Genomic DNA, 13,779 nt, shown 5'->3' with positions numbered 1-13,779 from the left:
TTAAAAAAAAATGATGCTAGTGCTACGTGAATACAAAGAGGAAGTAATTGTGTACCCTTAGCATAAATACGTACATCAACCAATGTTTGACATCCAAGTGGCCATGTACTTTGGCATTGACACCTCGAGCAATGACATCAACGTCTGTTGGAGGAACGGGAATAGCTTCACAGCTGGAGATATTAAATTCTTCAACGATGATGCTAGAAGAACAAGTAAAACATCAGGTTTTCAGTTGCTGTAGTCCCCAGATACAGTGATAGTAAACCATATTCCTATAAAGGCTTGTTTAACCTCTTCCAGGTGCAGCTTACTGAAATCTATGTCCCCTTTGCACCTTCTTATCACTGCCAGTAGCCCGGTTCTGTATGCTTCCATCACTAATAAGCTGCCTACAACTAAACTCTGTTCACTGGTGGCTTCTGACTCTGTGATCATTTTGAGCCAAACACAGTGATCACTAATAGTGTTGCTCGTATTGGGTCAATTATGTTTTGACTAAATTTTGCGTAATTAATGCATAAATACGATTATGTTACATACAGCATACTGTGTTTGTCACAGTAGCATCGTAATTACACCTGTAATTATGCAATTAGGTGTAATTTACGCGTAAATATACTGTGCATGTGCTTTGGTTAAATATTCAATGCGAAAAATGCTTTTGTATGCAAAAAAATGCCGTTGCCATTTTTTTTTTACATTAGTCACTGGCCGCTGACTCTAGTGGTTAAGCAAAGTGCCCGTACGTGCTAGAAACATCAAATTTTCAGGGTATGTTAAGGAGAAGAGTGGGAACAAGAGGATACAATTTCAAAAAGACCTAATCATTTTGAGAAAAATGATTTTAAAGTACACGTGCAGAGTGCGGGAAATGTTTCCCTGGCCGCCGACTTTAGAAGTTAATAGCAAAGCCCCATTACCTGCTAGAAACACCAAATTTGCAGAGTATGTTAAAAAGAATGGTGGAAACAAGAGGAACAATTTTTATTTAAAAAAAAACAAAACCTTATAGTTTTTGAGAAAATCAATGTTAACGTTAGAGGAAAAAAGTAGCAATGCTACTGCAGTAAAATGACAGATAATGTACTAACATGCACAGGGGTTGGACAAAATAATGGAAACACCTAACGTTTTGGCATCATAATCTTTCAACATGTTTTAAACAATCAAAACATGACATGTTAATTTTTTTTGTTTATTCAGTTTGTTATTTTTATTTTTTTCTTAATTCCTTTTTATTGAATTTTTGTAAACATAGAACATTGAAATACACACCTGACCCTCACTCGCAGGTGGGTGACAGGTACATTACCAAAGAACAATGCACATGAACGAACACTGCAACCGTCATACCCAACGGAACACCCCCCCCCCCCCCCCCCCCCCGCCATCAGCATACCTGCATTACAGTTCAGGGTTATTATACATTTCTTACATATAGTGTTTCACATATCATGTTCATTATAGCATACCCTTTTCCAATATGTATCATAGCTTCAGATCATATTCAGGGGATTTTATTTATATGCTGGTGCTTTTTTCACTGGTCCATGGCTTCCATATTTTATGAAATTTCTGGGGGCACCCCCTAGCCACATATGTTGCTTTATAAAGATGTAGGGAGTCGTTTACCAGTTTTTTCCAGTACTGTATAGAGGGAGGCTCTGAGCTCTTCCAATTGAGTATTATCGCTTTTCTATAGTAGTATAAGAGCAGCCCAATAAGGGTTCTTTGAGCACGGGAAGGGGCAAGTTTAGTGGTGTCTCCGAGTAAACAGTACATCGGCTCCATTGGCGTGTGGATTTTGGTGACTCTAGTTATATATTCACATACATCTTTCCATTTGGGGGACATTCATTTTGTTATTTGATATGTTAAATTAATTTTTTCATACAGATATTTATACAAAAGTTGGTTATAATTTATAAAAATGGCAGATCTCTCAGACTTTCAAAGAGGCCAAATTGTTGGTGCTTATATGGTAGGCGCTATTGTAACAGAAACTGCCCGAATGCTTGGCATTTCAAGAGGTACTGTCTCAAAAGTAATGACTGCCTTTGAAAGGGAAGGAAAATCATCCTCAGCAAAACACAGTTGTGGCCGAAAGTCAAAGTTGTTTGAGAGAGACCGTCGGACTCTAAATCGAATTGTTAGAAAAGCTCCTAAAATCACTGCAGACCTGAATGAACACCTACAGAACCAAGTTTCCACAAAAACTGTTAGTCGGGAGCTGCACAAATCTGGATTCCACGGAAGAACTGCAATTAGAAAACTTCTGCTCTCAAAGACTAATGTTTCAAAGCATTTTAGAGTGGTGTAGAAACCACCAGAATTGGTCCCTTGAGCAGTAGAAAAATGTGATTTTCTCTGACGAATCATCGTTTACCTTATTTCCGACCTCCGTCCGAATGTACGTTTGGAGACAGCCGAAAGAAGCATTTCATCCAGACTGCATTCTCCCAAACGTAAAACATTTATTTTCATATAAAATATTGTCACCATACATTATACTAGGGATATCATTTTAATGTTGCAATAACCGGGACAAATGGCCAAATAAAATGTCTGGATTTTAATTACAGTAGCATGTATTATTTTAAAACTATAATGGCTGAAAACTGAGAAATAAATATTTTTTTTCCATTTTTTTTGTTATTGTTCCCATTATAATGCATTTAGAATTTTTTTTAAAAAAAAAATCATTGGCATAATTTACCACCCAAAGAAAGCCTAATTGGTGGTGGAAAAACACAAGGTATAGAGGAATTTGTTGCGATAATTAGTGATAAGTTATTGGGGAATGAAAGAGAAGAGAGCTGAAATGTGAAAATTCCTCTTGTCCATAAGGTGAAAAATACCCACGGGCTGAAATGGTTAATGTTTTCAGAGCGTGGGAAATATTAAAAAAAAATTAAATGGGATTCATCCTCCCTAGCTTCTTTAACCCCTTGTCCCCCATGCAGGCTGGGATAGCCAGAATGCGGAGGCCCGGCCGTGTGGGACTTCGCACCCTGCACTATACCAGCCTGCAAATTTACTCCAGAGCTCCCCATTGGTTCCTTAACAGACGATTGGGGATCCTTCTGATCCCCATTGGTCTGTTAAGGAACCAATGGGGAGCCCTGGAGGGAAATATAAAGATGCTTTGCTCTCAGCTATACTTAGTATAGCTATACTTAGCACATAGCTATACTTATACATAGCTATACTTAGTATAGTGGAGAGCGCGTGCTATGCGGACGCTTTTTTCTAACATTGTATTATGCTGTCATATTTGCAATTTACAAACCACAAATTGTATTTTAAACTATGACACATAGCAGAGCTAATGAGCCTTTGAACTTCCCTGAAACAAAACCTTATCTGAAGCGGAGTATCGCTGTTTCTTTAATATACAAGTGCTTCAGAAAACAGCACTGTAGCTGACCCAAGTCTGGTCGAAGAGCTCCCGCAGCTGCGCCTGGTGGCAGATACACTTTAAGTCAACAGTAGACATCTGCGTATGCGCTCCCGCTGGTTTTCATGCAGCTGTGCAAAGTAGCTAAGCAGTATTGAGGCATGGCAAACAGGGAATTGAAAAAAGCTCAACAAATGCCTACTATAGCCAGTGGGTAGAGCCATTGTACATTTGCATCAACCACAGCATAACTGTTCACAATAACAGTAGCAAGCTTTCACCAGTGGTCATATGACATTAGCTCAGCTTTCCATATGACGATTCAGCAGCAGAAACGTCAGTCAGATGTTGTATAATACGCTGGTAAACTGCAATCAGCTGTCAAGGATGATAAACACCCATATAATCTAACCACTTGTTTAAAGGGAACCTTAACTGAGAGGGATATGGATGTTTCCTTTTAACCTGCCTGGCGTTCTATAAAGATCGCCAGGCTGGCGACCGGCCTTTTTTTTTTAAATAAAAAAAAACTATTTCATGCAGCCAACTGAAAGTTGGCTGCATGAAAGCCCACTAGAGGGCGCTCCTAATCCGCACTTCTGATCGCCTCCGGCGATCAGAAATAACAAGAAGGGCCGCAATGTTTTGCTTTCCTTGTCGCCATGGCGGCGAGCGGAGTGACGTCATGGACGTCAGCCGCCTCCGATCCAGCCCTTAGCGCTGGCCGGAACTGTTTGGTCCGGCTGCGCTGGGCTCGGGCGGCTGGGGGGACACTCTTTCGCCGCTGCAGGTGGCGCATCGCCGCTGCACGCGGCGCATCGCTGCGCTGCGGCGGCGATCAGGTAGCACACTCGGCTGGCTAAGTGCCGGCTGCGTGTGCTCCTTTTTTATTTCGTTAAAATCGGCCCAGCAGGGCCTGAGCGGCACCCTCCGGCGTCTCTGGACGAGCTCAGCTCGTCCAGAACGCTCAGCAGGTTAAACAATACCAGTTGCTTGTCAGTCTGGCTGCTCTTTGGCAGTAGCAGTGGCTGTCTGAATCACACACCTAAAACAAGCATGCAGCTAATCCAGTCTGACTTCAGTCAGAGCACCTGATCTGCATGCTTGTTGAGGGGTTGTGGCTTAAAGTATTAGAGATACAGGATCAGCAGGAGAGTCAGGCAACTGGTATTATTTTAAAAGGAAAAATCCATATCCTTCTCAGTTTAGGTTCCCTTTAAATGGTCTAATTGAATCACATAAGGTGTCACATAAAGTGGATCAGCAGTTGTTTGGCTCTTAACTGTTCAGTTGAAATGCTGGAAAACCCTCTATATTAACCACTTTAGCCGCAGGGACATGAGTCTCATGTCCGCGGCAGGTGCTGCTACAGCCAAAGGCACATGAGGCTCATGTCCCTGCAGTTTGGGGGGCTGTGCGCGGGATGCTCTGGGTGGCAGGGGGGATTGGTGGCAGGGGACAGAAGTCCCCTGAGCCAATCCATTCTTGTCCAACAAGAAGTCTCCAATCGTGCCATCGCGCTGCCTCCCATTCGCTCGTTTCTGCCTCTCCCGCTACCGATTGTTAGATGAATGAATGGGAACTTTGTTCCCATTCATTCATCTCCCCTAAGGCCCCCGTGATCGCAGGCAACAATGAGTTGCCTGCGTCACTTCTAAAGTAACACTGTAACGCATTAGTTCCTATTTAGCGTACTTGTTGTTGGTTAAACCCAGGCACTGTAGGAATGCTAATATAAAGATAGGAAATCACAAGAACCGGACAAGCACCATCAACAGTATTATGTATACATGGCCAATTAATATGCACCAATGTAACTAATAATGTGTGCAGAAAGGCCAAACGGTTACCTCCTGTCCAGCTCCACCGGTAAGCCCTTCTTTATGCACGCACTCCACCCGGTTCTCTGACACTCTGGGCTCCACTGCCCCTTCTATCGCCTGTCTTCACACTTCTTCAATTGGTCTGGCACATAGGATAGATACATATATCCCTATCCTACGGAAACAGTAAATTCGGGCGCCTGAGGCTAGTGGACAAATCGGGCGCCGCCATTCACTTCTATAATAAATATCGTTTAATGGGCGCCCGGTAGGAAAAAAGGGCGCCGGAGAAAACTAACGTTTTAAAAGCGGCGCCCGGAGACTTAATGTTTTATTACTGTTTCTCATGATTACACATTATTTAATGATTTATACATGTTTAAATATTATTTTTAAACGAAAACCAGTACAATATTTTTCCCAAACATTATTTTTAAACGAAAAACATTACTTTTTTTTTTTTTTTTACATTATTTTTAAACGAAAACAATTACAGGGGGGTCTTAGGTTTAGGCACCAACAGAGGGGTCTTAGGTTTAGGCACCAACAGGGGGGTCTTAGGTTTAGGCACCAACAGGGGGTCTTAGGTTTAGGCACCAACAGGGGGGTCTTAGGTTTAGGCACTAACAGGGGGGTCTTAGGTTTAGGCACCAACAGGGGGTCTTAGGTTTAGGCACCAACAGGGGGGTCTTAGGTTTAGGCACCAACAGGGGGGTCTTAGGTTTAGGCACTAACAGGGGGGTCTTAGGTTTAGGCACCAACAGGGGGGTCTTAGGTTTAGGCACTAACAGGGGGGTCTAGGGGTTAGGGGTAGGTACAGGGAGGGTTACTTAGGCACCAACAGGGGGGGTCTTAGGTTTAGGCATCAACAGGGGGGTCTAGGGGTTAGGGGTAGGTACAGGGAGGGTTACTTAGTAATTTTTTTTTTAAACGTTATTATGCGTTTCATTATTTAAACGAAAGATTAACGTTTTTACAATTGCCGATTTAATACACATTATTTAATGATTTATAACGTTTAAAAACATTACTTTTAAACGAAATACATTTTTAAACGTAATCCATGTTTATCGTTAAAAACCCGGCGCCCTTTTTTCCCATCGCCCCTTTTTAACGTACGCCTATCCTACACCCGTTTTTCACCCTGTTCATTACTTACAGGGTGTCCAGCTGCACTATAGCCAACACTGTGTTGCTCCTTGTGCTGGCATATTGTTTTTAATGGGGACGTGGTCAGTTTGACACAGTATTCTCTTATGTGCAAGTGTTGAATAAATTGGAATTTTATGCACATGTGGTGACTCCAGTTTTTGGTTAGGTTTATATATTATAATTAAATTATGGGCTTGTGATTAGTGATGGATGTAAAACTGAAAAAATGCACCTTTATTTCCAAATAAAATATTGTCGCTGTACGTTGTACTAGGGATATCATTTAAATGTTGCAATAGCCAGGACAAATGGGCAAATAAAATGTGTTGCTTTAATGGACTGTTTTATATTTTTGTAATAGATAGCAGAGATGCCGCCGCAGTGGTGAGCGGCAGGGCAGCTGTCTCCGTGTCTCAGCCGGCGGCCTCCGCCGCGCAATTACATGGTGGAGTTTTGCCTGGTCCTTCAGTTGCACATAGACTGAGGGCTACGCGCGCGCGCACCAGGTGAAAGGACCTTTATGCGAATAGAAGGGGGAGTCAGCTGATCGGCCAGTCAGCTGACTCCAGCAGTGCTCCTGATTGGCTAAGTGACTGCGGTGGCGCTGTGGGGCGCTCTTAGTATATATAGGACCTGCCTGTCAGTAGCTCCTCGTCTGCTGTTGCAAATGCTACGTGTTAGCACTCAGACCTTAGTCAGATCCCAAAGTGTTCTAGAACCAGCAGGAGCTGGGGATCCACACTTAGTCAGATTCTGTTGATAGCTAAAGTACTAATTGAATTGTATTATTTGTTATGACCTTCTGCTAGCCTTGACTACTCTTCTGTCTACTGATCCTGTGCTTCTGCCTATCTGATCCTTGTTGCCGACTCAGCCTGAACACTACTCTGATTTGGCCTTCTGTCTTTGTACTGTATCTGTCCATTTGTTGCCGAATCTGCTTGTCTGACTCTCCTGCCCTCACCAGTGAGCCTAGTCCCTGGTGAGGGATTTTCTGTACAGCTTATCACCTGCTCCTCAGGTGACCAGTAGCTGCAGTACAGTCTGAATCACCTGCTCCTCAGGAGACCAGAAGCTGCAGTACAGTCTGAATCACCTGCTCCTCAGGTGACCAGTAGCTGCAGTACAGTCTTAATCACCTGCTCCTCAGGTGACCACCGGCTGCAGTGCAGTCTGAATCACCTGCTCCACGGGTGATCAGTATACGCTGTCTTACTGTGCACCACCCGCTCCTTGGGTGAACTGATTACTAGTTCATCTGAATCTCCGGCTTGCTGGAATGCTGATCCCTGTGTTCTATAGAGATATCTCCCTCTACTAGCTCCTCTGGGAAGTTGGTATCTCTATCTGTATTACTGTTGCACCAAACGCCTAACTTTACATCTGGTTGTCCTGTGTCTCGCTATACTCGCATTATTGGTGATTCTGCAGATCACTACATAATCAGGTATAGCATCTGTATTATTGGTGATACTGCAGATCACCAATAATCAGAAAATCTGTTCTTGCTGACACCAATCGTTACAGTTTTATTTTAAAACTATAATGCCCGAAAACTGAGAAATAATTAGAGTTTTCCATTGGTTTTTTGTCCTTATTATTCTTGTTTAAAATGCATTTAGAATAAAATATTTCTTAGCATAATGCACCACTCAAACAAAGCCTAATTGGTGGTGAAAAAGCTTTTAGACCCTAAAATCATGAAGGAATCATCTTCCCGCCAGGGAGGTTAACTAGACCTAAAGCAAGTTCTATGTGTTGCTTACCTGGAGATTGAATAAGTAACCTGGCCAAACATACGTGTGGTCCCACTGATATCGGGAAGGCGATCATAGAGTAGAATGTGACGGAAGACTTCCACTCCCTCTGTGCGAACTATAAACACAATTTTTTTTTAATTTCCCAAAGGGGTAAGTTTGAAATCCTAAAAGCTATAAATGTTTAGAAATAACTTACTGTAGTTCAGCCATTTCTGAGTGACTCTCATGATCACGCCTGGACTACTGTGTGTAGACAGACACAGACCACTCCACAACAGCAACCATGACAGCTTCATTGCTTCTGTATAGTGTTGGGCGAACATCTAGATGTTCGGGTTCGGGCCGAACAGGCCGAACATGGCCGCGATGTTCGGGTGTTCGACCCGAACTCCGAACATAATGGAAGTCAATGGGGACCCGAACTTTTGTGGTTTGTAAAGCCTCCTTGCATGCTACATACCCCAAATTTACAGGGTATGTGCACCTTGGGAGTGGGTACAAGAGGAAAAAAAAATTAGCAAAAAGAGCTTATAGTTTTTGAGAAAATCGATTTTAAAGTTTCAAAGGGAAAACTGTCTTTTAAATGCGGGAAATGTCTGTTTTCTTTGCACAGGTAACATGTTTTTTGTCGGCATGCAGTCATAAATGTAATACATATAAGAGGTTCCAGGAAAAGGGACCGGTAACGCTAACCCAGCAGCAGCACACGTGATGGAACAGGAGGAGGGTGGCGCAGGAGGAGAAGAAGGCCACGCTTTGTGAGACACAACAACCCCGGCCTTGCATGAGGGCAAGAAGCGTGCGGATAGCAGGCTTTGTACCGCCATGCAGTCATAAATGTAATAAAGATAAGTGGTTCAATAAACAGGGACCACGCGGCAACGCTAACCCAGCAGCAGCAGACGTGATGGAACAGGAGCAGGCGCAGGAGGAGAAGGCCACGCTTTGTGAGACACAACAACCCAGGCCTTGCATGAGGGCAAGAAGCGTGCGGATAGCATGCTTTGTACCGCCATGCAGTCATAAATGTAATAAAGATAAGTGGTTCAATAAACAGGGACCACGCGGCAACGCTAACCCAGCAGCAGCAGACGTGATGGAACAGGAGGAGGCGCAGGAGGAGAAGGCCACGCTTTGTGAGACACAACAACCCCGGCCTTGCATGAGGGCAAGAAGCGTGCGGATAGCATGCTTTGTACCGCCATGCAGTCATAAATGTAATAAAGATAAGTGGTTCAATAAACAGGGACCACGCGGCAACGCTAACCCAGCAGCAGCAGACGTGATGGAACAGGAGCAGGCGCAGGAGGAGAAGGCCACGCTTTGTGAGACACAACAACCCAGGCCTTGCATGAGGGCAAGAAGCGTGCGGATAGCATGCTTTGTACCGCCATGCAGTCATAAATGTAATAAAGATAAGTGGTTCAATAAACAGGGACCACGCGGCAACGCTAACCCAGCAGCAGCAGACGTGATGGAACAGGAGCAGGCGCAGGAGGAGAAGGCCACGCTTTGTGAGACACAACAACCCAGGCCTTGCATGTGGACAAAAAGCGTGCGGATATAGCAGCAATGCTTTTTGCCGCCATGCAGTCATAAATGTAATACAGATGAGAGGTTCAATAAACAGGGCCCGGAAACGCAACACCATCCCAGATGTTCATTGGTCATGTTACTTGGTTGGGGTCCTGGAGTGTTGCGTAGTCATTTCCAATCCAGGATTGATTCATTTTAATTTGAGTCAGACGGTCTGCATTTTCTGTAGAGAGGCGGATACGCCGATCTGTGACGATGCCTCCGGCAGCACTGAAACAGCGTTCCGACATAACGCTGGCTGCCGGGCAAGCCAGCACCTCTATTGCGTACATTGCCAGTTCGTGCCAGGTGTCTAGCTTCGATACCCAATAGTTGAAGGGTGCAGATGGATGGTTCGACACAGCTACGCCATCTGACATGTAGTCCTTGACCATCTTCTCCAGGCGATCGGTGTTGGAGGTGGATCTGCACGCTTGCTGTTCAGTGGGCTGCGGCTGCATGGGTGTCAGAAAATTTTCCCACTCCAAGGACACTGCCGATACCATTCCCTTTTGGGTACTAGCTGCGGCTTGCGTTGTTTGCTGCCCTCCTGGTCGTCCTGGGTTTGCGGAAGTCAGTCTGTCTGCGTACAACTGGCTAGAGGAGGGGGAGGATGTCAATCTCCTCTCTAAAGTCTCCACAAGGGCCTGCTGGTATTCTTCCATTTTGACCTGTCTGACTCTTTCTTCAAGCAGTTTTGGAACATTGTGTTTGTACCGTGGATCCAGAAGGGTATAAACCCAGTAATTGGTGTTGTCCAGAATGCGCACAATGCGTGGGTCACGTTCAATGCAGTCTAGCATGAATTGAGCCATGTGTGCCAGAGTCCTACCAGAATCCTCATCATCCTCTTGTGAGCGTTGTGATAGTTGTTGTGATGCATCATAGTCGTCACCTTCCTCCTGGTCTGCTTCTGCTGACCATTCGCGTTGAATTGTGGAAGTCCAACGTGCACCGCTCTGGCCCTCGTCAGTGGTGGCATGAAATTCCTGCTCCAACTCCAGCTGTTCCTCCTCCTCTTCTTCGTCATAGCTGCTGGGGCCAGCGTTCCCTGAGGCGGATGGCCTGATGTTGGTACCATCACGCTGATCGTTTTCTCCTTCAGATTCCCCCAGTTGCATCATGACAGCTGTTCCCTTGATTTTTAACATCGACCTCTTCAGTAAACACAGCAGTGGTATGGTAATGCTGACTGAAGAGTTGTCACTGCTCACAAGCAACGTGGATTGCTCAAAATTTTGGAGGACTTGGCAGAGGTCCAACATGTTGGCCCAATCGGATCCACAGAAGCTTGGCAGCTGGCCGGATGCGCCTCGGTACTGCGCCGTCATGTACTGGACCACTGCACTCTTCTGCTCGCAAAAGCGGGCTAGCATGTGCAGCGTAGAATTCCAGCGCGTAGGGACATCACACAGCAAGCGATGGTGGGGGAGATTGAAGCGCTCCTGCATCTTGGCGAGTGCCCCCGAAGCAGTACTGGAATTTCTACAATGTTTGGACACTCGACGCACCTTCAACAGCAGATCGGGCACGCCTGGGTATGTCCTCAGGAACCGCTGAACTACTAGGTTCATCACGTGCGCCAGGCAAGGGATGTGTGTCAGCTTAGCCAACCTTAAAGCGCGAATGAGATTACTCCCATTATCACACACAACCATGCCCGGTTTCAGGTCCAGCGGTGCCAGCCACAAATCCGTCTGTTCCTTTATTCCCCTCCAAATTTCCTCCCCTGTGTGCTGCTTATCCCCAAGGCAGATTAGCTTCAGCAACGCTTGCTGACGCATGCCAACAGCTGTGCTGCACTGCTTCCACGATCCTACTGCTGCTGGGTTAGCGTTTCCGGATGAGGTACAGCTTTGAGATGCGTTGGAGGAGAAGGAGTCAGAGAGGTAGGTGCTGCTGTTATCCAGTGGGAGGGACGGCGGTGCAGCTGTTTGTGGCGTGGGCAACACCCGTGCCGTAGCAGGTGAGGAATCGCTGCCAGGCTCCACAAGGTTCACCCAGTGCGCGGTAAGGGAGATGTATCGACCCTGGCCGAACGCACTCGTCCAGGTGTCAGTGGTGAGGTGAACCTTGCAGGCAACGGCATTCTTCAAGCTTCGGGTTATTTTGCTGACCACGTGCTCATGCAACTCAGGCACTGCAGAGCGCGCAAAGTGGTAGCGGCTGGGAACCACGTAACGTGGGATGGCCACTGACATCATGCCCTTGAAGCTGTTTGTCTCCACCAATCGATATGGCAGCATTTCGCAGGCCAGAAGCTTGGCTATGCTGGCTGTTACTGCCACGGCCCGGGGGTCATTTGCTGGCAATTTCCTCTTGCGCTCAAACATCTCCGACACAGACAACTGAACCGTAGCGCTGCACACGGAAGGGCTGTTGGTTGTTGTGTTTGATGAACACTGGGAGACCTCAAGAGCACTACTCCGGAAAGTGACAGTGTCAGCGTCGTCTGATGTTTGTGAATGTTGTGAACCACGCAATGGCTGGGCTACTGCTGCTGCTGAGGCGGGTCTGGTGGTGAGTCTGGTGAACCCAAGGGAGGCAGTGTTGTTTCTGGTACCCTGTCCTGACGCGTTTGCCCAAAGAGTGGGATGTTTGGATAGCATGTGACGGCTCATGCTGGTGGTGGAGAGGTTGTTAATATTTTTCCCCCTGCTCAGGCGGGTCTTGCACACCTTGCAAATCGCCATGGTAACATCCTCAGTGCAGTCTTCAAAGAAAGCCCAGACTTTGGAGCACCTGCCTCCTTGCTGGCGATTTCTGTTTGCTCCTCTTTTGCCTCTCACTTGAACTTCCACGCTTGTGGTGCCTGAAATTGCGCGCCGCCTACCTTGTGGCACAAGGCGAACTCGTGCAGCAGTGTGTTCTTCAACAGACTCATCTGTGCTGCTGCTACGACGGCGATGTTCTCGTTCACAAACAAAATCTGGGTCTCTGTCCACATTGTCCATACCCTCCTCTTCCATCTCCTCAAACTCGTCATATGTCATTGTGGGCCACCGCCGTGGAGTAGAGCTCCCCACAACAACCTCTGCGCAGCACACTCCAACGTCGTCTTCCAGATCTTGTCGGCCGACCTCCTGCAATTGCAACCCCTCCTGCCCAAATTGCTCTGGGATTTGGGTTTCCGAGTCCTCTTCGGACTCGCCTTGTATTTCAGTGCGCGGTGCATTTCCCACAGTTAACGGTTGTGAATCCAGGCACAACATTTCTGGCTGTTCCTCCATTGACCTTTGAAAGGTGGAAGTTTGTTGGGCTGGGAATAGCTCCTGCGAATACCCCATTGTGTCCTGAGGTAATTCATCGGACTGGTTATCTGGCAGTTGTGTGCGTGGTGTCGCTGCCGGTTGTGTCAGCTTTGTGCCCACTGGCTCCTTGTAACTGGCTGAGGACTCGGACCTCGTGCGTGATGTGCTGGTGCTGCTTAACCCACTGCTGGACGCTTGAGAGGTCATCCAAGTAATTATCTGGTCCTGTTCTTTTGGATTTGTGAGGGTTGTTGTCCTGGACAACATGGGCGGTATTGAGTGGGTTTTCTTGGGTGCTCCCCTGTGGCCTGTACGTGAACCGTCAGGGGAAACACCTCTTCCCTTGCCCCTCCCTCTTTCACCGGATTTCTTCCTCATTTCACTTATCCTTACAGTACACGCTGACTGGCAGCAGTACAGTGGCAGTACAGAAATGCTATACAGTACCACTATTCCCAGCAGCGACACAGAGCACAATGCTATACAGTGACGGGTGAGCGGTGTACCACTATTCCCAGCAGCGACACAGAGCACAATGCTATACAGTGACGGGTGAGCGGTGTACCACTATTCCCAGCAGCGACACAGAGCACAATGCTATACAGTGGCGAACGAGCGGTGTACCACTATTCCCAGCAGACACAGAACAGTACACAGAATGCTATATAGTGTGGCTGAACGAGCGGTGTACCACTATTCCCAGCAGACACAGAACAGTACACAGAATGCTATATAGTGTGGCTGAACGAGCGGTGTACTACTGTTCCCAGCAGACACAGAACAGTACACAGAATGCTATATAGTGTGGCTGAACGAGC

The 13,779-nt window shown here is 46.4% G+C and overlaps 1 protein-coding gene across 1 annotated transcript in view; it reads right to left on the bottom strand.

Annotated features, from left to right (window-relative positions):
• Nucleotides 1-13,779, bottom strand: part of LOC137541285 (BPI fold-containing family C protein-like) — a 166,271-nt gene that overhangs the window by 115,392 nt on the left and 37,100 nt on the right. Inside the window, exons 2-3 of the mRNA XM_068262523.1 lie at nt 8,142-8,250; nt 75-203 (exon numbers count right to left, since the gene is read on the bottom strand). Coding sequence (XP_068118624.1) covers nt 75-203; nt 8,142-8,173 — 161 coding nt within the window. The 5' untranslated portion in view covers nt 8,174-8,250. The remainder of the gene's footprint in view (nt 1-74; nt 204-8,141; nt 8,251-13,779) is intronic.

The sequence above is a fragment of the Hyperolius riggenbachi genome, chromosome 12 (assembly GCF_040937935.1).
Source record: "Hyperolius riggenbachi isolate aHypRig1 chromosome 12, aHypRig1.pri, whole genome shotgun sequence".
Classification (NCBI taxonomy): domain Eukaryota; kingdom Metazoa; phylum Chordata; class Amphibia; order Anura; family Hyperoliidae; genus Hyperolius; species Hyperolius riggenbachi.
The sequence above is the reverse complement of the archived record's forward strand: the minus strand, read 5'-3'. Positions and strand labels throughout refer to the sequence as shown.